General features: G+C 40.2%; 2 protein-coding genes across 3 annotated transcripts; one reads left to right on the forward strand and one right to left on the reverse strand.

Annotated features, from left to right (window-relative positions):
* Nucleotides 1-631: 631 nt before the first annotated feature.
* asphd1 (aspartate beta-hydroxylase domain containing 1) lies at nucleotides 632-5,212 on the reverse strand. Its single transcript, XM_068578433.1, has 6 exons — nucleotides 5,163-5,212; nucleotides 3,024-3,503; nucleotides 2,565-2,771; nucleotides 1,978-2,185; nucleotides 1,510-1,623; nucleotides 632-1,329 (listed from the first exon to the last, which is right to left on the reverse strand). The coding sequence occupies exons 2-6, from the start codon at nucleotides 3,474-3,476 to the stop codon at nucleotides 1,220-1,222; spliced, it is 1,092 nt and encodes a 363-aa protein (XP_068434534.1). The 5' UTR covers nucleotides 3,477-3,503; nucleotides 5,163-5,212; the 3' UTR covers nucleotides 632-1,219.
* Nucleotides 4,760-20,172, forward strand: sez6l2 (seizure related 6 homolog (mouse)-like 2). Of its 2 annotated transcripts, none has more exons than XM_068578431.1 (19): nucleotides 4,760-5,350; nucleotides 6,149-6,228; nucleotides 6,421-6,549; nucleotides 6,671-6,886; nucleotides 10,514-10,650; nucleotides 11,138-11,330; nucleotides 12,110-12,295; nucleotides 12,397-12,580; nucleotides 12,693-12,856; nucleotides 13,494-13,688; nucleotides 14,867-15,005; nucleotides 15,413-15,609; nucleotides 15,780-15,974; nucleotides 16,236-16,430; nucleotides 16,525-16,716; nucleotides 17,019-17,057; nucleotides 17,334-17,451; nucleotides 17,917-18,028; nucleotides 18,159-20,172. In XM_068578431.1, exons 2-19 carry the CDS (start codon nucleotides 6,171-6,173, stop codon nucleotides 18,186-18,188), a joined length of 2,679 nt encoding a protein of 892 aa, XP_068434532.1. In that variant the 5' UTR covers nucleotides 4,760-5,350; nucleotides 6,149-6,170; the 3' UTR covers nucleotides 18,189-20,172. The 2 variants fall into 2 exon arrangements, with proteins under 2 accessions (XP_068434532.1, XP_068434533.1); XM_068578432.1 differs by lacking the exon at nucleotides 4,760-5,350 and adding an exon at nucleotides 5,527-5,575.
* Nucleotides 20,173-20,923: the final 751 nt, after the last annotated feature.

A 20,923-nucleotide genomic window follows, 5' to 3' on the forward strand; every position in this document is an offset into this window, starting at 1 on the left:
ATAATCTGTCACTGCGAGGTGGATTAGTTCCGTCTCTGTAATCCTCATCATGGATGAGCAGATGGCAGATAAGACAAAATCACCACTCTAATTCTCATCTACTGACTGGAAAAAGTAACTCCTCCTCCAACAAAAAAAGGAGCTTAATGAACCAGAATGTGTTTTTAGAATGATATTTAGTCTCTTTAATTAAATCAAAAGACAAGTTCACTGCAGGATACCAATTGTTTTTATCCCGCAAACAATTGCACTGGCCATTTTCTGGCCAGTTTCATATGAATTATGTAAAAAAAATATTAGATTTATTTTTTTACATGCCAAATTATTATTTTAAGATAATCGTGTCCCATGCAAATGAATTGTGTGACTTGAGAACCCTACGAAGCAGCTAGTCCTGATGCACGCATACAGTATGTGCAAACACAAGTATGACTCTATTACTTTGTTATTTTATACACTGAGCCACTACTGATTTATCAATTATTTATTCTTAATTATTTATTGTTTTTTGGATTCCAAGCTAAACAGAATTGACAAATAACCTGATGCATAAAGCACGAGCAAACCACCAATTATATCAATAAACAAAGAAAAAAACATTCATAGATTTATAAACAGAAAAATACGAGTTTGCAAGGTAACACGAAGATAAAGAATAATCACAGAATTCAAAAGTTTATATATGTTTGGCATTCAAAAATAAATAGAACTTTACATGTATACGATCTTCATGTTTTCACAGTTTTTTGGTTGAGCTTATCAAAACTATATTTTAAAATAAAGCATCGCAGGCTGACCTGTGCGCTTGTGCACATGCACCAGCAGCTTAAAACAAAGTCCAGGACGGATTGGTTTCACATGCAAATAGTATTCACAAGCACAGTTTAGGATATCAAGATACGATTTGTAACAGTTAACACCAGATCTGCTCTTCTTGCTTTTGATTATGTGCTTTTAAGTGATGTCAGTTTGTAGTTTGCAGCCAAATTGTCTCGGATTCATCATTGTAATCAATTTAATTCTAATGCCATCCATAATAATGCACTGTTGTGGCACTTGACTATGAATCCAACACCACTTGCGGCCAATAGCTTGTGTAATTCTTACGGCAGAGTCCCACAGTGATTCATCAACTGGAATAAGATACATGACCCACAACAAGCAGGGCTAAGGTAAGGCATCCCTGCTGCCATGTTGTGTATTATTGGCAGGAAGAAATTCAGAGGTCAGGGCTGAACATGAAGTCCAAAGCTTGTCTCTCTGCTGCAGCCACATTCGGATGCCAGACGTCCACACTCAAAATGACCCGGGGCCCAGCATCCGGAGGCCCTTTAGAAATAGACACATATACAACTTTAAGGAATAGTGTCGTAACCATTTTTGGAACAACTCATGACATTGAGTAAAAACTCTCAAATCTAAAATCAACTTGCTGCTTGTATGAGAAAAAATGAGAGTAAAATGTGTTTCAGAAGCATTGTTTTTCGGAACAGTATGTTATTCACTAACCCTTGTGGGAGACAGTATGGAGGAACGAGTCATCAACCAGGAGGCAGTGTCCTTCTGACCAGCACTGAGGCTCCCCTCCCACCACCAGTTCACACAGAGGTGGAGTTTGCAGACCTACAAAAGTGATGTCTGTTTTTAAACTTTGCAAATGAAATATGTTGGTTTTACTCAGCTAAGAAGGCCATGCACTCCACTCCTGCCTGTGTTTAAAACAGACAGGATTATAGCCAGACGGATCTCACAAAAAAATGGGCTAAGGAAGAAATTAACCTCAACCCTGACCCACAAAGTACCACATTATGTAATGGTTTTTGTGTTTATCGGGTCATTTTTCATTTTCTTTTTCTGGTGCAGTCCGCAAAGTCAGATTTGTCTAAGATGCAGATAAATGCAGATGAACCACGTTGTTTCCCCTTGATGTTGTATTTTACATTTATATTTAAATGATCCTTCAATCCTTTTACTCACCGAGGTGACAGCGCAGGCGTGTATTAGTGGGACCGTATGAGCTCCCCAACGTAGCTCCTGGACCCAACAGCCAAAATCCAGCAGATCCCAAAGAGTTGCTGCTTATGAATGTACGTAGAGAGAGAAGTGTCCGATAGGTACAGGGACAGGAGCGACAGTTGCCTGCCACAGAGACACCTGCACTGTACAAAGGAAACACTGCCTGGCCCTGAAAGAGACAATGTCCTGCAGTTACATATGATTTAGATGAGACACATACATCTGAATCTGAGTCATAGGTAGACTAATATTGGAGAAACAGTGGATGATACTAATTATAGAAGACTTAAAGAGTCTCTGGGACGGGAACCACAGCACAAACTGGTGAGACGTCATGAATTTGGAGGTGATTTAGAAACTTGAAAGCAAGAAAAGTTTAATTATTTTTCATATTTTCCAAATACTTTAGATACTATTTCCACTAATTGTATTTTGTCAACCTGAATCTGTTTCTTTTCACACTAAAACAGATAGTGATGATTTCCATAAAGAAGTGTTTTTTCACTGTCCCTTCACTTATGGTGGCCTTAAAAGACTTCATTGTGTACCTTTGGTCCCAGACTGGTCCAGCCTAGTTTTGAGTCGATGCCTCTCTGGTGAACAGCTTTGAATTCAGTCAAGATTACAGAGTAGTTGGCTTCCAAGACTTCAATGTCATGTCGGTGAGCATCTCGTGGGAAGAAAGGCACACTCGGGACATCTGGCAAAAAGAAGAGATGAGGCTTCTGTATGGCAGAGAGGTCGTTCAGTCTGACCTAAAGAGAGAAATCAATGTTTCATTCATGACAATTCCTTCCTCCACTATTTGCCCTTGAACAAAAGAAGTTCCAAATTAGGTGTTAAGACACTTTTACACACGATTACGCAGTTCTACATGCTATGAAAACCAAACTGTGACTCTTCTGGAATTTAGAGTATTACATTATTGAATACATCCGATACAGAAAATTGACTCGCATTAGCAATTATGTATTTCTGTGTATGGGCTGCACGCACTAAACTAGCACCTGCTCACGGAGGCCCTTGTGAATGCGGCCCATGCCCACCCAACTGTAGCGCTTGGCATACTCTTGCAGTGCTGCATACAGTTTCTTGGCTTCTGCAGATGCCTGGGTTGGGAACAAGGCATGACTCAGCACCGGGTTGAGGTAGCCCTGTCCCTGTTCCTCGTCCTCCTCTGTTTCCATGGAAATAAAGGGAGTAATTTGATCACTTCTCGACAGCTTGGACCGTGCGCTACACTTTGTTCCAGCACAGCTACCGCCACGGGACATCATGGACCGCCTCGAGCCTGACTTGAGCTTTCCAGCGTGTACGTGGCCCGGTATCGGCAGATCGGAGCCCATCCGGTAGCAATGCCACAGAAAGAGGAGCAGAACAGTCCACAGAAGGCCGCTGAGTGAATGGACACCCAGCTCGACATATGGAGGCAATAGCAACGTGTTCATTGACCAGTGCATCCTTTAAATTGCTGAGACGCGGAGAAACTGAAACAGAAAAAGATTGAGAGATTATGGTAATGATTAGATATGTGTAATATGGCAAAGTGCCATGAAATATGCTCTAACTTTTAAGTATTACAATAAAATAATGGTTTAGAATGAATTTTGACACTGACTTTGTGGGGTTGTATGTAAGTCCTCTCTGACATCTGAACAGACGACATACTAAAGTCATACGAAGGCTTCTATACGGTTCAACTTGGCTGCTGATTCATAAAAGGTCTGTTTATTCTCTTTAATTTCTTTAATTATTCATATTTTCCTTTGAGATAGTGGAGTCTACAAAGTAAACAGGCTACAGATGAACCATATCATTTTGCCTGTGACTTTTGTTTTGTCTTGATTCTACTCTGTAAAAACTATGATTTGTGTTAATTAATATCTACTAAATAAATAATAGGGACCTTTACATAATTTATAAGTGTGTACAGTTTTGAAATACATTACTGAATTCAAGAAATGTTTATTTATTTATTACATTTGACCTTATTCTGTTTGAATAAAATCAGCTGTGAATCACTGAGTATACTTTAATTATATTTTATCAGGAAAGTCAAAGATTGAATTTTACTCATTTGGAGATCTTTGTTTTTAATCAACTCATATTATGAACACAGTAATTTAATTGAGTGCTGTCTTTCCTTCATTAGAGAAAAATGTGTCTCTGTTCACTTACCTTCAGCTGCTGTTGCTGATAAAAATAACTTTTGTCAATTACAATATTGACTTTTTTTTCCAGACACATTGAATTATTGTGCAGGACTCTCAGAGTCAACAGTTTAGGAAATAAAAACACTATTTTGGGGGAATTAATGTAATTTAAGAAAATCACTTGGACACTTAGTCGACCTTGTCAGCTGTGCCAAAGTAGACCAGATGTGAGAAAATTATAAATGTCAATACCGAAGTAGAAGATAACAGAGCAGGCCAAGTTCTGTTCTGTGAGCATTTGATCCAAATAATTAATTACATTTGATCCACGTGCGTGAGACAGAGAGAGAGAGAGAGAGAGAGAGAGAGAGAGAGAGAGAGAGAGAGAGAGAGAGAGAGAGAGAGAGAGAGAGAGAGAGAGAGAATACAGAGTTTCCTTCTCTCTTTTTTTACTGTTACCCACACAACACATGTGTGCGAGCTCGAGTGTGTGCACGTGCGTGTTTTGAGTGGGAGGGCTCTTTCCTAATAGGCTCATTCTGACGGATTTGTTACATCTATTAAACGCTGTGTGACGACACAGCCCACTAGAAACCCTGATAGACTCCTGCACGGTTACACAAGGTGTTCCATAATTTGTGGACTTGGATCGTTTTTGCAATCGCTTCAGCATTCACCTTGTTTTTTGCACTGCGCCAGCACCCGCGGCTCCGCTGGCTCATATTTAATGTCCGCATTCCATGTTAGCGCAAACATCCACCCATTATGGCACACGCGGATGTTCGCCATGCAGACGGCACATGCAGGCCTTTAAATGAGCAAACGTACGGTATTTACCCACTGCGTGATGCGTCTCACATCTCTGTCTGATCACCTTGATATACCGTGCAGCGCTTTTGTCGGACACGCTTCACTTCAGCACCGAGCTGTTGGACAGCTTCTCCAGCGCTCACGGACTCAATGTGGAGATTGCCCGCGCGCCGCTGCACTTACCGCCTGCGACCGCTAGGGCGCACCGAGAGCTGCAACGCAAATGCCCTCACATCATATCCGAATGCGTCAACCACACGGTAACCAGCTAGGGGCATCTCACCAGCACTAACCCCGCCGTGTTCTCGCGGCCTAAAGCAACAGGATACAGTCCAAGTAGAGGAGTGCAGGACGCAGCCTGACGGATAAAGGTAAGCAGCGGGAACCTTTTCAACGTTGCTGTGATGGCTGTTGGTCTCACAGTGGTGATGACTGATAAAAAAAAATATATATATATATATATTAAAAAAAAAACACGTCCTCCGCACAAAGAGGGCCGGGGGAGGTGCGAGCAATGCTGCCTCGCATAGCCCCATCATTTTGTCACACACCAGGCTGGCATTTTCGCCGAGGAAACGCCTCGAATAACAGCGGAGGTGCGTTTTGACACGTTGTCAATGACAGGTCGATAATGGAATAATGTTAAGAGGATATCTGGGCTGGGGGTAGTTCCTTTGGTGGATTTTGGAATAGCGCATTTTCGGGTATGTTATTGCAGATTTGGGTGAGAAAATGCAGAGGGGGAAGCCTGAATATTTAACCTTACACCGTGTGCGATGTGTACCTGGCCCTTTTTCTTATACCTGTAAAAAAAAAAATAATTAAGAAAATGCCTGTATTGATTGTCATTTTCGCTTCTTCTTCGTTGTATAAATTGAATGGATACCAGATTGAATGATCTGAGCTTTGACAGTATCACATCGTGGTGATAACCTCTTAAGAGTAATTGTGGCCTACGTGATGTAAACATGTGCTCTGTAGTCTACCTGAATTGCGAGTATGTTTAAAGGATATGACAAATAATGTGCTATTAATTAGCACTTAAGTCAGCATTGATTATTTCCTGCATTACTTATAAGGACGTAATGGTGATTGAATTACAGTAATTGTTCCATTTGCATTTTATCATTACAGTTAGCTAATCCAGCTGCTCTCTTTATATTCTCTAGTAATTACATTTGATCCAAAGCCATGGGCTTCACACGCCTTGCTGTGATGCTTTCTGTCGCCATGATCCACCTAGTTTCAGGTACTGTATGTGTGTTTTCCTAAGCATGCTTCTTTGTTGTTCCACCACACACATGGACTAATGCAGACGTTGTTTATACAGTATGAATGTATTATCTTCTATGCATTTGCTTGCCATGTCTTGCTAATTATGTTTGTTGGCATTCATGTTTATTCAAACAACAAAAGCCGTAATTATTCCTGGTTATTTCAGGTATGAGCTTCATGACTCCTGAGCCTGAGACACCACCAACATCAACACCAGACACTAACCCACTGGGTGACCTGATCCATGCTGCCCTGCAGAGTAAGGAATACCTAAGAGAATCTTCTGCGAGCACAGGTACATATACACAGGCCTGTGTTACTTTTTTTTTGTTTTTGGCTTAATGCACCCGAAAAACAGTGTGAGTGACAAATCACTGGAAAGGACCGACTTTGAATTGAACCTTTGGACTCTGCAGGTACTACCACCAACCCGACACAGGCTGTGCCTGGTCTTGGGCAGACCGAGTCCACAGCAACGGTCATATCACCAGGGCTACTCACCACCGCTTTAAGCTCCTCTTCTGCTGCCAGTCAGAGAGGATCAAGGAATACCATGTCCACCCTGCCCATAGAGGAGGAGACGACCACCACCCTGATCACCACCACCACCATAACCACAATGCACATGCCAGGTACCTGCATGCCATCAAATCATAGATAGATAGACAGACAGACAGATACTTTATTCATCCCTCAAGGGGACATGTTTCTCTCTACAGCAGGCAATTTATTTTCCTACACCATAGACTAAAAGAAATCATAACATTCATTGGCACATGTGACCACAAGGTTAAAAACGTTTTTGCTCTTGACAATACAGCAACACCGGTCTCATGATCCTTCTAATTATATTGACCTTTTTGCCTAATTGACAGCAGCCCTACAAAATGGCTCTTACAATAGTATTAATTTAACTAATAAAACAATAGTGCAAAGGTCTAACCAAACAAACAAACAACAGAATAACAGTGTTACAGTTGTGTGATTGATTTGGCCAGAGGTGATTTATTATAAAATGGTATTGCACTGGGCAGGTAGGATGTCCTGTATCTGTCCCGGTGACAGTGGCTCTGGATGAGCCTGTTAAAAAGTGCTGTGCTGTGCCTGCAGTAGGTGGTGGAGAGGGTGGTCGGGTTATGTAATATGGATAGCGATTTCTTTGGTGTCCTCCTCTTCGCCACCTTTTCCAGACTGTCCAGTTTGAAGCCAATGATGGAGCCGGCCTTCTTCACCAGTTTAGTAAAGTCTGTTGGTGTCTCCGGCTCGAGTGCAACTTCCTTTGGTTCCCTTGGCTTCCTCTGAGTCCGTGTTGCTTATTGAGGCCAGAGAATATGGCGCTCACACAAAATGTTTGAGCAAATAATTCAGCCAGTTCATTTCGAGCAGCTCAGATTTCGGTGGGGCCGGCAGTGACCACAAATTCACACTGAATTATTTTGGCTCCCGTTGCGACTTCATTCATGTCTCTTCTCTGCCTCTCTTTGAAGAAAGAGTAACAAGGAGATCTTGACCGATAACGTAACATGAAACAATCATAAAATATTAATGTTGAAACATCAACAGGTTGCTGTACATTGTGAGTTACTGGTAAACAAAGAACTGTACATATACTTTGAAAAGTCCAACATTGTTACATAACCCACTTAATGCTCATTTTTAAGAAAGCCATGTAGTTAACATAGCTATACCTGCTTATGTCAAGTGACGTTTGATAACATCTTCTGTATCCAGAATTGATTTTAGATTCTTCATTGCACAACTTTTTCACAGCATTGAAACATTTCTGTTTGGTAACAAAATGTGTTGAGACTTCTAAAGTGCATGTTTGTCTGCACTTAGGGTTAGGGTGCTGGTCTTATTTATGCAGGAATAATCTGCTTCCTGTTCTTTCACTGCTTTTAATGTTTGGAGGGACACAGAGAACTGAGAGTAGACACTGAAGATGAATAAGTGCACTCCTTATTTCCTCTTTAACGTAGTCAGTGAAACCAGCTCTTCTCCTCTATCTTAACTCCATAACCTAAAGCAGATTAGTTTACCAGCATAAACTGCTGTGAGATGATTTCTTTGACTTAGATATTGGTGAGGATAGCTGGCACTGAAAATAGATATACATATATACATGCTGTAGCCAGAAAATACAGCTCATCTTGAATCCAGTATGTATAAGGACTTCCTCGAAGTGTCCAAATGAACTTTATACAATATGCACTTTTTTCATAGCTTGTTATGTGAAGTACACTGATGATTTTCGTCTGAGTATACACCTTTATTCCGTATTCATGTATTCTGTTATAACCCTTCTCAGTCACAAAGGACAAGACGTGCATGTAGAGGGTTTCATTGTTTTAGTTGTGTTTAATATCATGTGTAGTGAATATCTAAATATCTCAAACATGTTTATTAACCTACTAAAGACACTCAACTGTTTATTGGTTGCTTGACTAGCTGCTAGGCAACCAGCGGAGACTCTAGAAAGTAACTTGGAGCTAATAAATAATCCGGCACATAATCTCCGAAAAACTTGTTGTCCACATTTTTGTAAAGAGGATTAAATATAAAATATGATCTGTTAATTCATGAGTTTTAGAGTTCCTGCTAGTCAGAAGTTGCACCTGAGGAGCTGTTTCCTGTCTTTACACAATGCAAATAAGCTTCATTCTCAAACTGTCCATTTTCATGTACTTTTACTTGTGGACATGATCAGTTAACACTGTCAGGTGAATTACTGTTTAAGATCTGTCATATAATGGAAAGCTGTTGCTTTTCCATTCTCTTCCTCTTTTAATTTTTTTGTTTTCTCGTCATTGTTATCCAAATGGACTGTAAAACCCTTTCCTCTCCAGAAACCATTTGTATTACAAGGGATAGTCATCAATAATCTGATTATACTGAAGCATAGCAGCAGTTTCAGTCATGCGGTCAATAAAATAATTTAGTGCGGGGCAATCCAATACACCACAGCTTCACCCACGGCAGTGCTCACGAGGAGCAATTACTTTTCATTTTACTCAACTTAATTGGTGTACTGTTACTGACAACTGTATACTGCCACTTCGTGACGATAAGCCAGGATATTTTTATTATTGGCTTCAGGTTGTATTGCCTTGTCCTGAAGCCCCAAGACGCGGCAGAAATGAGCTGCTCCTGGCAGCTCTAGAGATGAAACATGCTTTTATACTGTAGTTCATGGTTTAGTTTGTATTGTGTCAAACAACATATTCGTCTCACACGAATAATATGTGGATATTTGGACAAATATTTGTTATCAAATCCTAATTTAGATTTTTCTCTAATTAGTTTAGCTGCTTCGCAATCTTCCCATGAAGTAGTGGAGAGTTTTGCTCTTCAGTATCCAGTCTGAGCGACTGGCCCCTGGGGGGTCCCTGGCTATCCAGCAGTGCACAGTTTATTTGCTGACATGGATGACCATGATTTGCATTTTTTGTCCACTGACCTACTTGAAAGAGAGCAATACCACAAGTGGTGTCTGTTTTTATTTTGTCAGTTGTGTTGAAAGATGCATACCCAAGTAGACCAAATAATAACCAAAAAAACTCTTGTATATACATTATTATTGTTTGTCTCTATACATTCCCCAGCTATTAATTGCATTTATATATATGCACACCATAAGTGCAGTTTTTCCATTTCATTATATAGCAGAGTCTGTACTCTACATGTAATACATATAATTATTGTCAGCATCAGCCAGATGCTTGCAGGATCAAGATCTTCCCTTCAGTTTACTAAGTCACTACAGCATCGCCCTCCTGTCGGAGAACGGTATTTGTGGCCCATCTGCGTCCTCTAATTTAAGTAATCATTTAATTCCAGCACAAGCGCACACACGCTTCAATTGATGCGGAACCTTGAATAAATGGTGATCTATAAACCGGCACCAAGTCGTGTGCTTCTCATGTGCTTCTGCACACATCTCATACACAGACAACATAACTAGGACTTCTTCTTAACTTGTCATTTATTCAGTGTAGATAGTCAGGAGAGTATAGGAGGCATCTTTGAGAATCAGTGGGCACACAATTCACGCACATCAATGAAATACATTGCAACTTCTCTCTCATATTCACATTGCTGAATGCTCAAAACAACAATGACTCCACCAATCCTCATCCAAAAAACATATAGAGTTACTGAGATGCAACAGCCTCGTCTGGTAGTTTCTGTCATTTTAAGAGCATTCATTGTATTTCTCAACACATTTTTTCTTCTCCTGCCCTCTTTCCCTCTTTTCACAGTACAATGCAATGCAACTTTGTCAACAATGGAAGATGTTGTCGAGTCACCAGACGCTGCATCATCGTCCTCATCTTTTTCCCCTCTGGAATGCACCTACAGTATTACTGTGTATGCAGGTTATGGTGTGGAAATCCAGGTAATGTGCATTATCATCCTATGAATTCACTGTTTTTTTTTCAAATATTTAACCTTTTCCTATGACATTTTTACTTTTTGCTGGTTCATTCTGAAAAGTTAAATCATCTATAACTGGCTGCAGAAACAAATGTAACAGTAATCACATGGGAGTGCAGTATATTTATAATTGTAATAATGCTGCAGTAGCAATATGGTAAACCAGCTACAATGTATTAACTTTAAGCTCATGAGGTACAAGTGTAATGTTAGTTAGTTGTGGCCAAAACATAGACAATTCAAAATACTGCAACATATTGCCTATTGTGATTACATTAAATTTACACCATTTCATAAAGATCACTATCTATGTATATGTTTTATTTATTCATCTTAAAGATGCAATACCATAGGTATAATAGGTATGTCATGTCATTCCTGAATTGTCTGGCACAAAGCAGCTGCCAGAACAAGTTTTACATCAATATGTCCTCTTTTTTTTCTCATAGGTGAGGAAAGTTAACCTTTCTAAGAAAGAGTCTCTGACCATCATGGGCCATGGAGGTTTGGTACCAGAGCTCTTAGCCAATGAGACCCTGATGAGAGCCGGTCAGGTGATTCGCAGTACAACCAATCAGGTGTACATTCACTATCGCAGTCTCCAGCAAAACAACCATGGCGTGTTCAGCCTCCACTACCAAGGTAAATGAACCCCTCTGATTTCATAAAGTAACTAGAAATGGCGGGTCTTTTCATGAGTTCTTTGGATTTATTTTCTTCTTAAACATTAAGATAAGTGTCCTCTCTGCACAAAGGTTGAAATTAAAACCTAACTTGCATATTTGAAAGCATGCAAGCATGGCAGATGTGGGGCAAATAGACATACTTCACATTTCCCAACTCTTGACCGTTTTTAGCTGAGAAATGATCCTTTAGATTTGACCAAAGAACACTGAGTTGTGTCCTGTGGATTTGATTTAACGGGTATGAAGAATTAAGAAAGCAACATAGACAGGTTTTGTTGATTAAACTCATGGAATGATGACCCGTGATGATAGCTGATATGATGATAGCTGATACTGGTATTGGTGAAGAGACTGCTGGTTGAAGATGGCACCTGCCCGTCTGAGTCATGTGACAATCTTCTGATCATGGTGGTGATGGGGAAGCTGGAGGTAAAGATAGGATGAAGGGATCTAAATATTTAAAGATTGACATCCAACTGATTATTTCATTGAATTTGGAGGGAAAGCTGAATGGTCAGAAATAGTGACGCATAAAAATAGTGATTGAAAGAGTTTTTACCAACAGAGTTAAGTGTAAGATATTGAAAATTCCCTTGCACAGACTTAACGATCACCAGTGAAATTATTTATCGAAAATGAGAGAAATGTATCTTTTTTTTTTGGGAACCTCAACTTTGTTATCTTCCGCCAAACCAAACCAATTGAATTCCCCTTCTGTTTTATCTCCGTCTCCAGCCTTTCTGCTGTCTTGCCCGTTCCCTCTGTCTCCTGAGGGCGGTGGAGTGACAGTGACAGACATCCATCCTGGAGGTCAGGCGCACTTCCACTGCGACCCAGGTTTCCAGGTCCGCGGTCATGAGGTTGCTACTTGTGTCAACACAACTCAACCACACTGGAGCACTCCGGAGCCTCAATGTGTCGGTCAGTGAACTCATTTTGACACAATGCTGCCTGTGGTTAAAGTGCGCTTGTTACGGTGGTGGAATATGGAAAATAATATGTGGGATGTTATTTTTCCATAGCTGTTTCTTGTGGAGGATGGATCCGTAATGCAACAGTTGGCCGGATACTGTCTCCACCCCCTCCTTCTGTCAGCAACCACAGTAATGGAAATAACCTGAGCTGTCACTGGTTAATAGAAGCCAAAGAGGGACACAGACTCCACCTCCACTTTGAGAGGATTGCTCTGGATGAAGATGATGATAAGTAAGTTTGTGTTTTCCACTACTTTGTGTCTCGCATTGTCAGTTTACAATAATAATAACATGTTCCTCTCTTCTGGAGCTGATATCTCTGTGTGTGTGTTTTTTCCTCGCAGGTTAATTGTGCGCAGTGGAAACAGTTCCCTGTCTTCGCCGCTCTTTGACTCAGACCTGGATGACGTCCCTGAACGTGGGTTGCTGAGTGAGAGCGCGACGCTGTACTTGGAGCTCACAGCTGATTCCTCCTCCATCCCTCTGCTCCTGGCTCTGCGATACGAGGGTGAGCAGAGAGACGTTGCATGTATTAGCCTGTCATGAGCTCTTCTACACTCAGCAAAACACAAAGACAGTGTGTCGCTGTAGGTCCTTCTCACCTCGTTGTTGTTTAGTAGATCACACATGGGTCGGTATTCTGCCTAAAATCTAGTTAAATAGGATTCATTACGAGAATTCAAAAAACTTGAAGGTGACATTGAATCTCGACAAAAAAACTTCTCTGAAGGTTGACCTTTCTAATCTTGGTAAATTATAGATACTTTAGTTAAATATTAAACTGTTAGGAAGTATACCCGAAGAAGGAATAGAGTTTAATAGACAGTCTAGAAAATCAAAACGTTCTTCTTATTGAATTGTTGCGTGAAGGAGCGCCACAATGAGCCACATCAGTAAGTGTTTACAGTCGGCCCACGCCGGCATTTACTTCAGGCTTTGGAGATGCTCACAGCTTAAGCCTTCAGCGTCACACACCTGGGCTTTTTCTAGCCGAGCTTAACTTTGTCGAGCAGTAGAGCAATTAGAAGAATACCCCCCAAAAACTTGAGGGAATAGGGAAATGCTTTCTATTGTGATCAACGCACACATGCACAGGCTGTGTCTAATTTATTTTCTTCTTTTCATCTTGTTTTTGTTTTTTTTAGCTTTCGACGATGAGCACTGCTGGGAGCCCTACATGCCTCATGGAAATTTTAGCAGCAGTGACATCACATATCAGCTGGGCACCACAGTTACCTTCACCTGCTCTCCAGGCTTCGTCATGGAGCAAGGTTCTGGGACCATCGAGTGCGTCGACCCCAGCAACCCCCACTGGAATGACAGCGAGCCCATGTGCAAAGGTAGGTGTCAGGGTCGCGTTTCGGTTGTGTTTCAAATAAGTGAATGAAATCAGATGCTTTTTTTTTTATTTCTTTAGTCAAAAAGACACACTTTTGTATTACTTGTCCGTTCCTCATATTCTTCATTTAAATAAACCTAAATCTACTCATCCATATTTCCAAAGCACTGCGATTTGTAGACGGTTTTACATGAAGTGTGAGAGTCAGTTGTTCCATTGATATTAGCGTGTTGAGATGGATGCCTGAAGCGGCAAGTTGTTGCAGCTCGACGACGACATTCACACTGACTGTGTCATCTGCTGAACTTCTGGCATGCTGTGAAAAGTGGAAGAAACAGAGAGACGGAGGCAGATATAAAACTGGCAGACACCTTGCACTGGGTCACACTATTTTTTCAACCAAGCGAAAGACATACTGAAAGCCATATGCTGTCTGGTGTTTCAGCTTAAACACTGCGATTAAGAGGGAGGTGCATGGTGGGATACCAGTAAGCGGCCTGCAGGGCAAAGAGATCTTTTTGTGGTTGTCTTGTGGCAGAAGATTGTGTCTCTCTGAGCGGAAAACAAACCATTAGCTCGTGGTTTGGAGCGGTTGTATCTTTGATTATGATATGTCGCAGTGTTTATTTTTGCTCAAATCTGCTCGTTAGGCGCTCAAATAAATATATTTGCGGTTACAGTTTCATGCCTCACTTTTAATAGGACGAGCCTGCATGAGAGCGATTCCTCGCGTTGTATGTTAAGTGAGGAGCGTCCTCCAAACACAATTAAACTGAATGTGCCCTCGGAGGCAAAATCGTTTGCATGGAAATAGAAGTTCTGCATTTGGCGCCCATCACTGCAATTTGCTCCAGCTGATATCTTCCTAATGACACACTTTCCTCGCTGTTTGTTTTGTATTTCTGCAAGGAAAGGTTTCTTATGAATATATGATATATAATCCTTAATTGTTCAATTGTAACCCATTGTTTTCTCTGCCATATTTTACTCACCACACACCACACCTCTTTTCTTGGTGTGCCCATTTTTATGATATCTGATTGATTATTTTACTCGGGGCTTCATTTACATTCTCTCCCTTTATTAACAATTCATTTTTCTCCAGCTGCCTTGTCATCATGTCCTCTGTCTCACAAGTCGTTCCTCCCTCATGTTCTCTCCTCTCTTCTGCTCCGCAAGCTCTGTGTGGAGGGGAGTTGACGGAGCCGGCGGGGACCATCCTGTCTCCTGATTGGCCCCAGAGCTACTCCAAGGGACTAGACTGTGTGTGGCAGATCCATGGCAACGAAGAGAAACGCGTTGAACTGGATGTCCAGATGTGAGTATTGCTAGTTTAAGTTGTCGGTTATATAAAGTAGCACCATGTGTTTTTTCTGTCTTAGCAAAAACACACATATATATATATATATATATATATATATATATATATATATATATATATATATTATAAATAACAGCATAATGGTGTCAAATCCAACCCCTATATGCGCCACATATAAGCAGTTTTATTATTTATACAAAACTAAAAGTCTTCTTCGCATGTAAATTGTACCTGAAAGTGAAAGGAAGATGACGTGTTGCAGCTTTATATAATCCTCTGTCTCTCCTGAACTGAGTACCGACTAACAAAATGCATCAGGTGGGTGGACCGCTCATCTGAAGTAAAAAACAGGATCTGTCTAAAGGGAAATCTCCCTTTGCTATTCTTATCTTTCCTTCTTAAAGTTTAAATATCCGCCACACCGATGTGTTGACCGTTTTTGACGGACGTGACCTCATGTCCCATGTGATCGGACAATACCTGGGGTCCAGAGAGCGTTTCCAGGTTGTGTCTGGGGGCTCAGAAGTCACCATTCAGTTTCAGAGCGATCCAGATGACTCCAGTTTCATCCTGAGCCAGGGATTCCTCATTCATTATCGTGGTAAGTGCCCATCTTACATCACTGCTATCATGGCTCAATGTGAAAGCAATTTTGAACCTATAGCCAAACTCGCTAAGTGCGTATCAGGGCATGTGAGGGCTGCCGTTATTGAAGAAGATCATGAACAACCCATTTTCTTTCTTTCGCTGCCCTCCGTCTGTGCCGTGCAGAAGTTGAGCCGAACGACACCTGCCCCACTCTCCCTCAAATTGACTTTGGCTGGATCAGCTCGTCCCACTCGTCCCCTGTGAGAGGCAGCGTGCTGACCTATCAGTGCCAACCGGGATATGACATCAGTGGCTCTGACATCATCACTTGCCAGTGGGACCTCTCCTGGAGCAGCAGTCCACCGACATGTGTCAAAGGTGAGACAAGCCCACACTGTCACTTCTGTGTGTTGTCTCTGTATAGTTGTTTAAAACGTAACCGTCGTATGTAACGTTAAGATGAGATAGATCGATGTAAGAGCTGTTTGTGAGGTTTTGAGTTGTAATCTTAGACCAAACACATTCAGGTTACATCCAGGTTTTCACTTTGAAAAACATTCGGCGTCGTCTGCACCCGTATTAAACTGTATTTGATGGAGTGTAAAGGCTGTCCTGTGTGTCTCACCTCGTCCCTCACAGTCCAGCAGTGTCCTGACCCCGGAGAGGTGGTCAACGGGGCACGCTCTGTGCGCCCAGAAGCCGGTTTTGCCGTTGGAACGGTCGTGCGTTTCTCTTGTAACCAGGGTTATCAACTGGAGGGTCCCAGCCAAATCTCCTGCCACGGTCGAGACACCGGCACCCCCAAGTGGAGCGACCGCAGCCCAAAGTGTGTCTGTGAGTCCCTTTCTGCGGGATGCTTCCGGCTGCACGTTTAGAGATTAACTGCAAATACATAACTGCCCTCTCTCTCTCTGTGTGCCCTGTACAGTGAAGTATGACCCGTGCCCAAACCCGGGAGTCCCTGACAATGGGTACCAAACCTTGTACAAGCACAGCTACCAGGCGGGAGAAACTCTGCGTTTCTTCTGTTATGAAGGCTACGAACTTATCGGCGAGGTCATTATCAGCTGCGTTCCCGGCCATCCTTCTCAGTGGAACAGCCCTCCGCCCTTTTGCAAAGGTACAGGGTCATTGTCTCTCGACCTTCGGACACAGAACAGGAGAATGCTACGAAACGTCGAATTCACTGTGTCCAGATTGAAATTATTAAGGTTAGGTTTTTAAGATTAGATAGCTGTCTTGTTTTATTTCAGCGTTTGTGGATTATGAAGATAGTATGCTCCTGTCTGCCATTATTTTAGTAACAGACATAGATTTGATTGAACATGTGTTGATGAGACCCTCAAGGTGCATTTATTGCTTCGGTATATCATTTATAATCATTTATTGTACTTCTCTTTCTCTTTCATTCATTTCACACAGTGGCATATGATGATCTTTTGGATGATCACAAATTAGAAGGTGATTTCTTTACTCTTTTTCCAATTTATGATGTGTTTTAACTTAAATAGCTCCTCAAAATATATATATACATAATTAAATATATACTTGCATGCAGAAAAAGTCTGAAAAATCTGTCAAATGAAACATAATTGGTGTACGAAGGTGTCTCTTATTGATGTGTTTGACATTTTAGATTAAGAACAAAATCCAGAGTACATTGGGAAAACAAAAGCATTACGGTTGAGTAAACAGCCTATGATAATGATTTTGTTTTTTGGGGGGGCTGTCTCACAGTGTCCCAGTCATTCGAGCCGTCCCATCAGATCCTGAGTGAGAACATTGCTTTGGCAATAATTCTGCCAATCATCCTGGTCATCCTCCTGATTGGAGGGATTTACATGTACTATACAAAGTAAGTATAAGCTATTATGTAACCAAAGGAAGGTTTAAAGAAACATTTCAGGCGACATATTGACAGATATCGAAGATAATATCAATAAGTATGGTTTTCTGTGCGTGTATGTGTGTGTATAGTCACCTGAAAATAAGAATTGTTGCATCTTCGTTACCTTAGAATAAGCGCTTTATATACATATGTATGTATATATATTATATGATGTTTCTACAGTAGCCCAGAATGGACAAACCTAACACTGACTATCGAGAGGGTCATGTTCATGTTGTTGAGTCGACCGCTGTAGTGTCAGTTGGTTGCGAACCTCAACCTCGCCACAAGGTGTCTCCAAATCCTCCAGATTGAATCTTTTTAACATAATTAATTTGTAAGACTGCTTTTACTTTTGTTCACCTCAGTTGAGAATAATGTATAAACTGTAGCTGTTACTCATCGGGTCACATTGTACTTTCTCCCTCACAGCATATGCAGACTAGAATGGAAGCCCCTCTTCTGGAAGTCTCTCTCTCACACACACTCCTACAGTCCCATTACGGTCGAGTCCGACTTCAACAACCCTCTTTATGAGGCAGGGGTAAGTACAAGAATGATACTTCGTTCTGTAATTCATAATTGTTTTCATTTAGACTTCTGTTTTTCTGTATGTGTTTTCATCTAAAGTAAAGAGTCTGTTTTTAGCATTTGATTTCTTACTCTGCCTACAGGATACGCGGGAATATGAAGTATCCATCTAAAGGAGAAAATGTCTTGGTGAGAATTGAAAACCAGAAAAAGATTCAATTCTTTGGGAAGACAAATTCCTTTGTGCGATAAGGCCTCACTCCCCTTTTATCATTCATTTCTATTTATCTTTCTATTTTTTCCATCACTGTATTTTTAGTTTATCAATTTGTGGAAGTGCTTTATTTTGATTTGTTGCACTGATATAGCGGTCTGCCAAACGTGGTCCTACTTCACGGTCCAACTCTCTGTATCGCTAGCACTGGTGCCTTATGATGGGTAAGAAATTGATAACAAAGTGCAACTAACAATTTGGGAGGAATAAGAACAAACAAGGGAAAAAGGGTGAAGGGAAATTGATTCATTTATTTTTTTGTATTAAATTATTACGAGGCCAAAATATTAGAAAACTTGGCAATACTTTATTTGTAACTATCAAAAGTCACAGTCATGAGCGTACTCACTGAATGTTTTTCTGTCATTTTTAGAGCGGCTCGTGTCACATTTTACTAAGTTAAAGTTGAAGTAAAAAGGGGGGAATACTTTAATTTCAATCATGAGAAGAAGTTTAAAATCAACAGTTATTTTTTCTCTTTCCACACTTGGTCTCTCTCTCTCTCTCTCTCTCTCTCTCTCTCTCTCTCTCTCTCTCTCTCCCTCTCTCTCTCTCTCTCCCTCCCTCTCTTTATGAAGTACACACACACTCTCTCTCACACACACACACACACACACACACACACACACACACACACACACACTCACACACCAATTGAATGTAAATATCTGACTTAATATTGCTTGAGGTTGATATATATACTAAATTATATATAAAACCCTCATATATACAATTATACATGGTGGCGGGCGGGAGGTTATATATTTTCATTATATATGTAATGAAAATTCAGTGCCAAAATATAATGTTAAATAATTTAATGTCTCTACGTGTTTCATCTGTTGTTGCAATACTGTTTACAAAGGCAGTTTATTTTATTCTTCGCTGTTTCTGGAGTGCATTGTCACCCAGTGTCACATGGCATACGAGGAAGAGGTGAGGACATGATTGTCATTATGCTTAGAGCATGCACTGATTGTAAATTATATTGCTTCTGCTCAATCTTGCCATTATCATTATAGTTATTGACAGTTATCATTGTTATCAGATTTGATGTTGTATGCACTATGTTGATGAAAAATAACAAACTTGGCTGCTTGCTGTGATGCATTATGTATTTATTTACAACTGATTGTTTCAACAGTGAATGTAGTCTCATTCTCTGTGCCAAATGAAGGATCCTGGAGACTGTTGCTTTGTAGACTTAATTCTTCTCTTATCATCAGTAGCATTTCTTTGCTTCATATATGAATACACTCTTTTGAAGGCAGTAAATTAATTGCTGAATTGGAAATAAAGTTTTTGTTGAATGGTGTAAAACTTGTAGAGATTAGCAATATTTTTTTCTGAATAACAATGCTATACCTACATCTGTGCACACACAAGACATGCACTGTATTGATACATGTACAACTCGGCCCATGGTGAGAAAAATAATCACAACGGGAAAGTGATGTAATCTTTTGAGAGATACTTTTGAACTTTGACGTTTTTCTTCATGTCTAACAGACAAGAAAAAGAAATAAAAATACAAGGTGGAGGAAAAAACACCAATATTTTAGGTTTCACACACTCGATAATTTGATTTTAAAATGAAAATGTACCTTTAAGTAGTCATGATAATGTTTATGTTTATTATTCCACCTAGATTGCTTTAGTTTGGTTACTTTGTTGTGTATTCACCGGAAGTGTGATCATGACATTAACAAACATTGAAACTCTAATTTTGATTGATTTTGAAAACCATTGTTAATACCCCTTAATTAAGATTAAGATTAATGATAGATCAGACTAAACATATCTGTGTTATTTCCCCTTGACAAATGTGAAGTTGTTGTATCTACAGTGACCAATAAAAGTTAAAGAACATGATCAATTCACAATCATTTCTGTAAATTGGTTTTTGATTGTTTCAGTTTGGCCACATTACTTTTGTAATGAACAACGTGTATACTGATCTGATATTATGGTACGTTACCACCTTTTCAGTTGCTCGTTTTGACCATTAGAGGGCAGTAAAGACTCATGATTGTCAAGATAGATAGATAGATAGATAGATAGATAGATAGATAGATAGATAGATAGATAGATAGATAGATAGATAGATAGATAGATAGATAGATAGATAGATAGATAGATAGATAGATAGATAGATAGATAGATAGATAGATAGATAGATAGATAGATAGATAGATAGATAGATAGATAGAAAAAGTGAACGTGATCGTGTTGTGACACTTTCTGAAAATGTTTGATTTCTTCATTTTGAACAAGTATATACCCAAAGTGATGGCATCCTCTCATGTCTGCTTTAAGGCAATTTTGATCAGATTAATATCGCTGTTCTTCACAATGAGGACAGTAATCACCTATGACTAAATATATTCAGTAAAATGTCATCCCGCGTGTTGCTAAAATAACATTATAAAAAGCAAAGACTGATCCCCACATCAGAAAGCAGTTGATAAAATATAACAATTGTCATTAGAATATTAAAAAAAAGTTGTATTGTGTAGTTGTATAGTGAAAAAGAGAGGACAACGAGCGAAGTTTGCCCACTTTATTTCTTAGTATTTACCGGAACATAAACCAACGTTTTCAATACAATAGGTGGAGCTAACGCACGTTACAAAC

The sequence above is a fragment of the Clinocottus analis genome, unplaced genomic scaffold (genome assembly GCF_023055335.1).
Source record: "Clinocottus analis isolate CAN_PGR_092001 unplaced genomic scaffold, fCliAna1.0.p SCAF_16, whole genome shotgun sequence".
NCBI lineage: Eukaryota > Metazoa > Chordata > Actinopteri > Perciformes > Cottidae > Clinocottus > Clinocottus analis.

Coding starts and splice junctions, on each gene's coding strand:
- sez6l2 (XM_068578431.1), top strand. CDS start 6,171: ATGGGCTTCACACGCCTTGCTGTGATGCTTTCTGTCGCCATGATCCAC. Junction 6,550..6,670: donor AGAATCTTCTGCGAGCACAG/GTACATATACAC, acceptor TGGACTCTGCAG/GTACTACCACCAACCCGACA. Junction 13,689..14,866: donor CAGCGAGCCCATGTGCAAAG/GTAGGTGTCAGG, acceptor CTGCTCCGCAAG/CTCTGTGTGGAGGGGAGTTG.
- asphd1 (XM_068578433.1), bottom strand. CDS start 3,476: ATGCACTGGTCAATGAACACGTTGCTATTGCCTCCATATGTCGAGCTG. Junction 2,186..2,564: donor GGACCAGTCTGGGACCAAAG/GTACACAATGAA, acceptor TGTCTCTTTCAG/GGCCAGGCAGTGTTTCCTTT. Junction 1,624..1,977: donor ACGCCTGCGCTGTCACCTCG/GTGAGTAAAAGG, acceptor TCACTTTTGTAG/GTCTGCAAACTCCACCTCTG.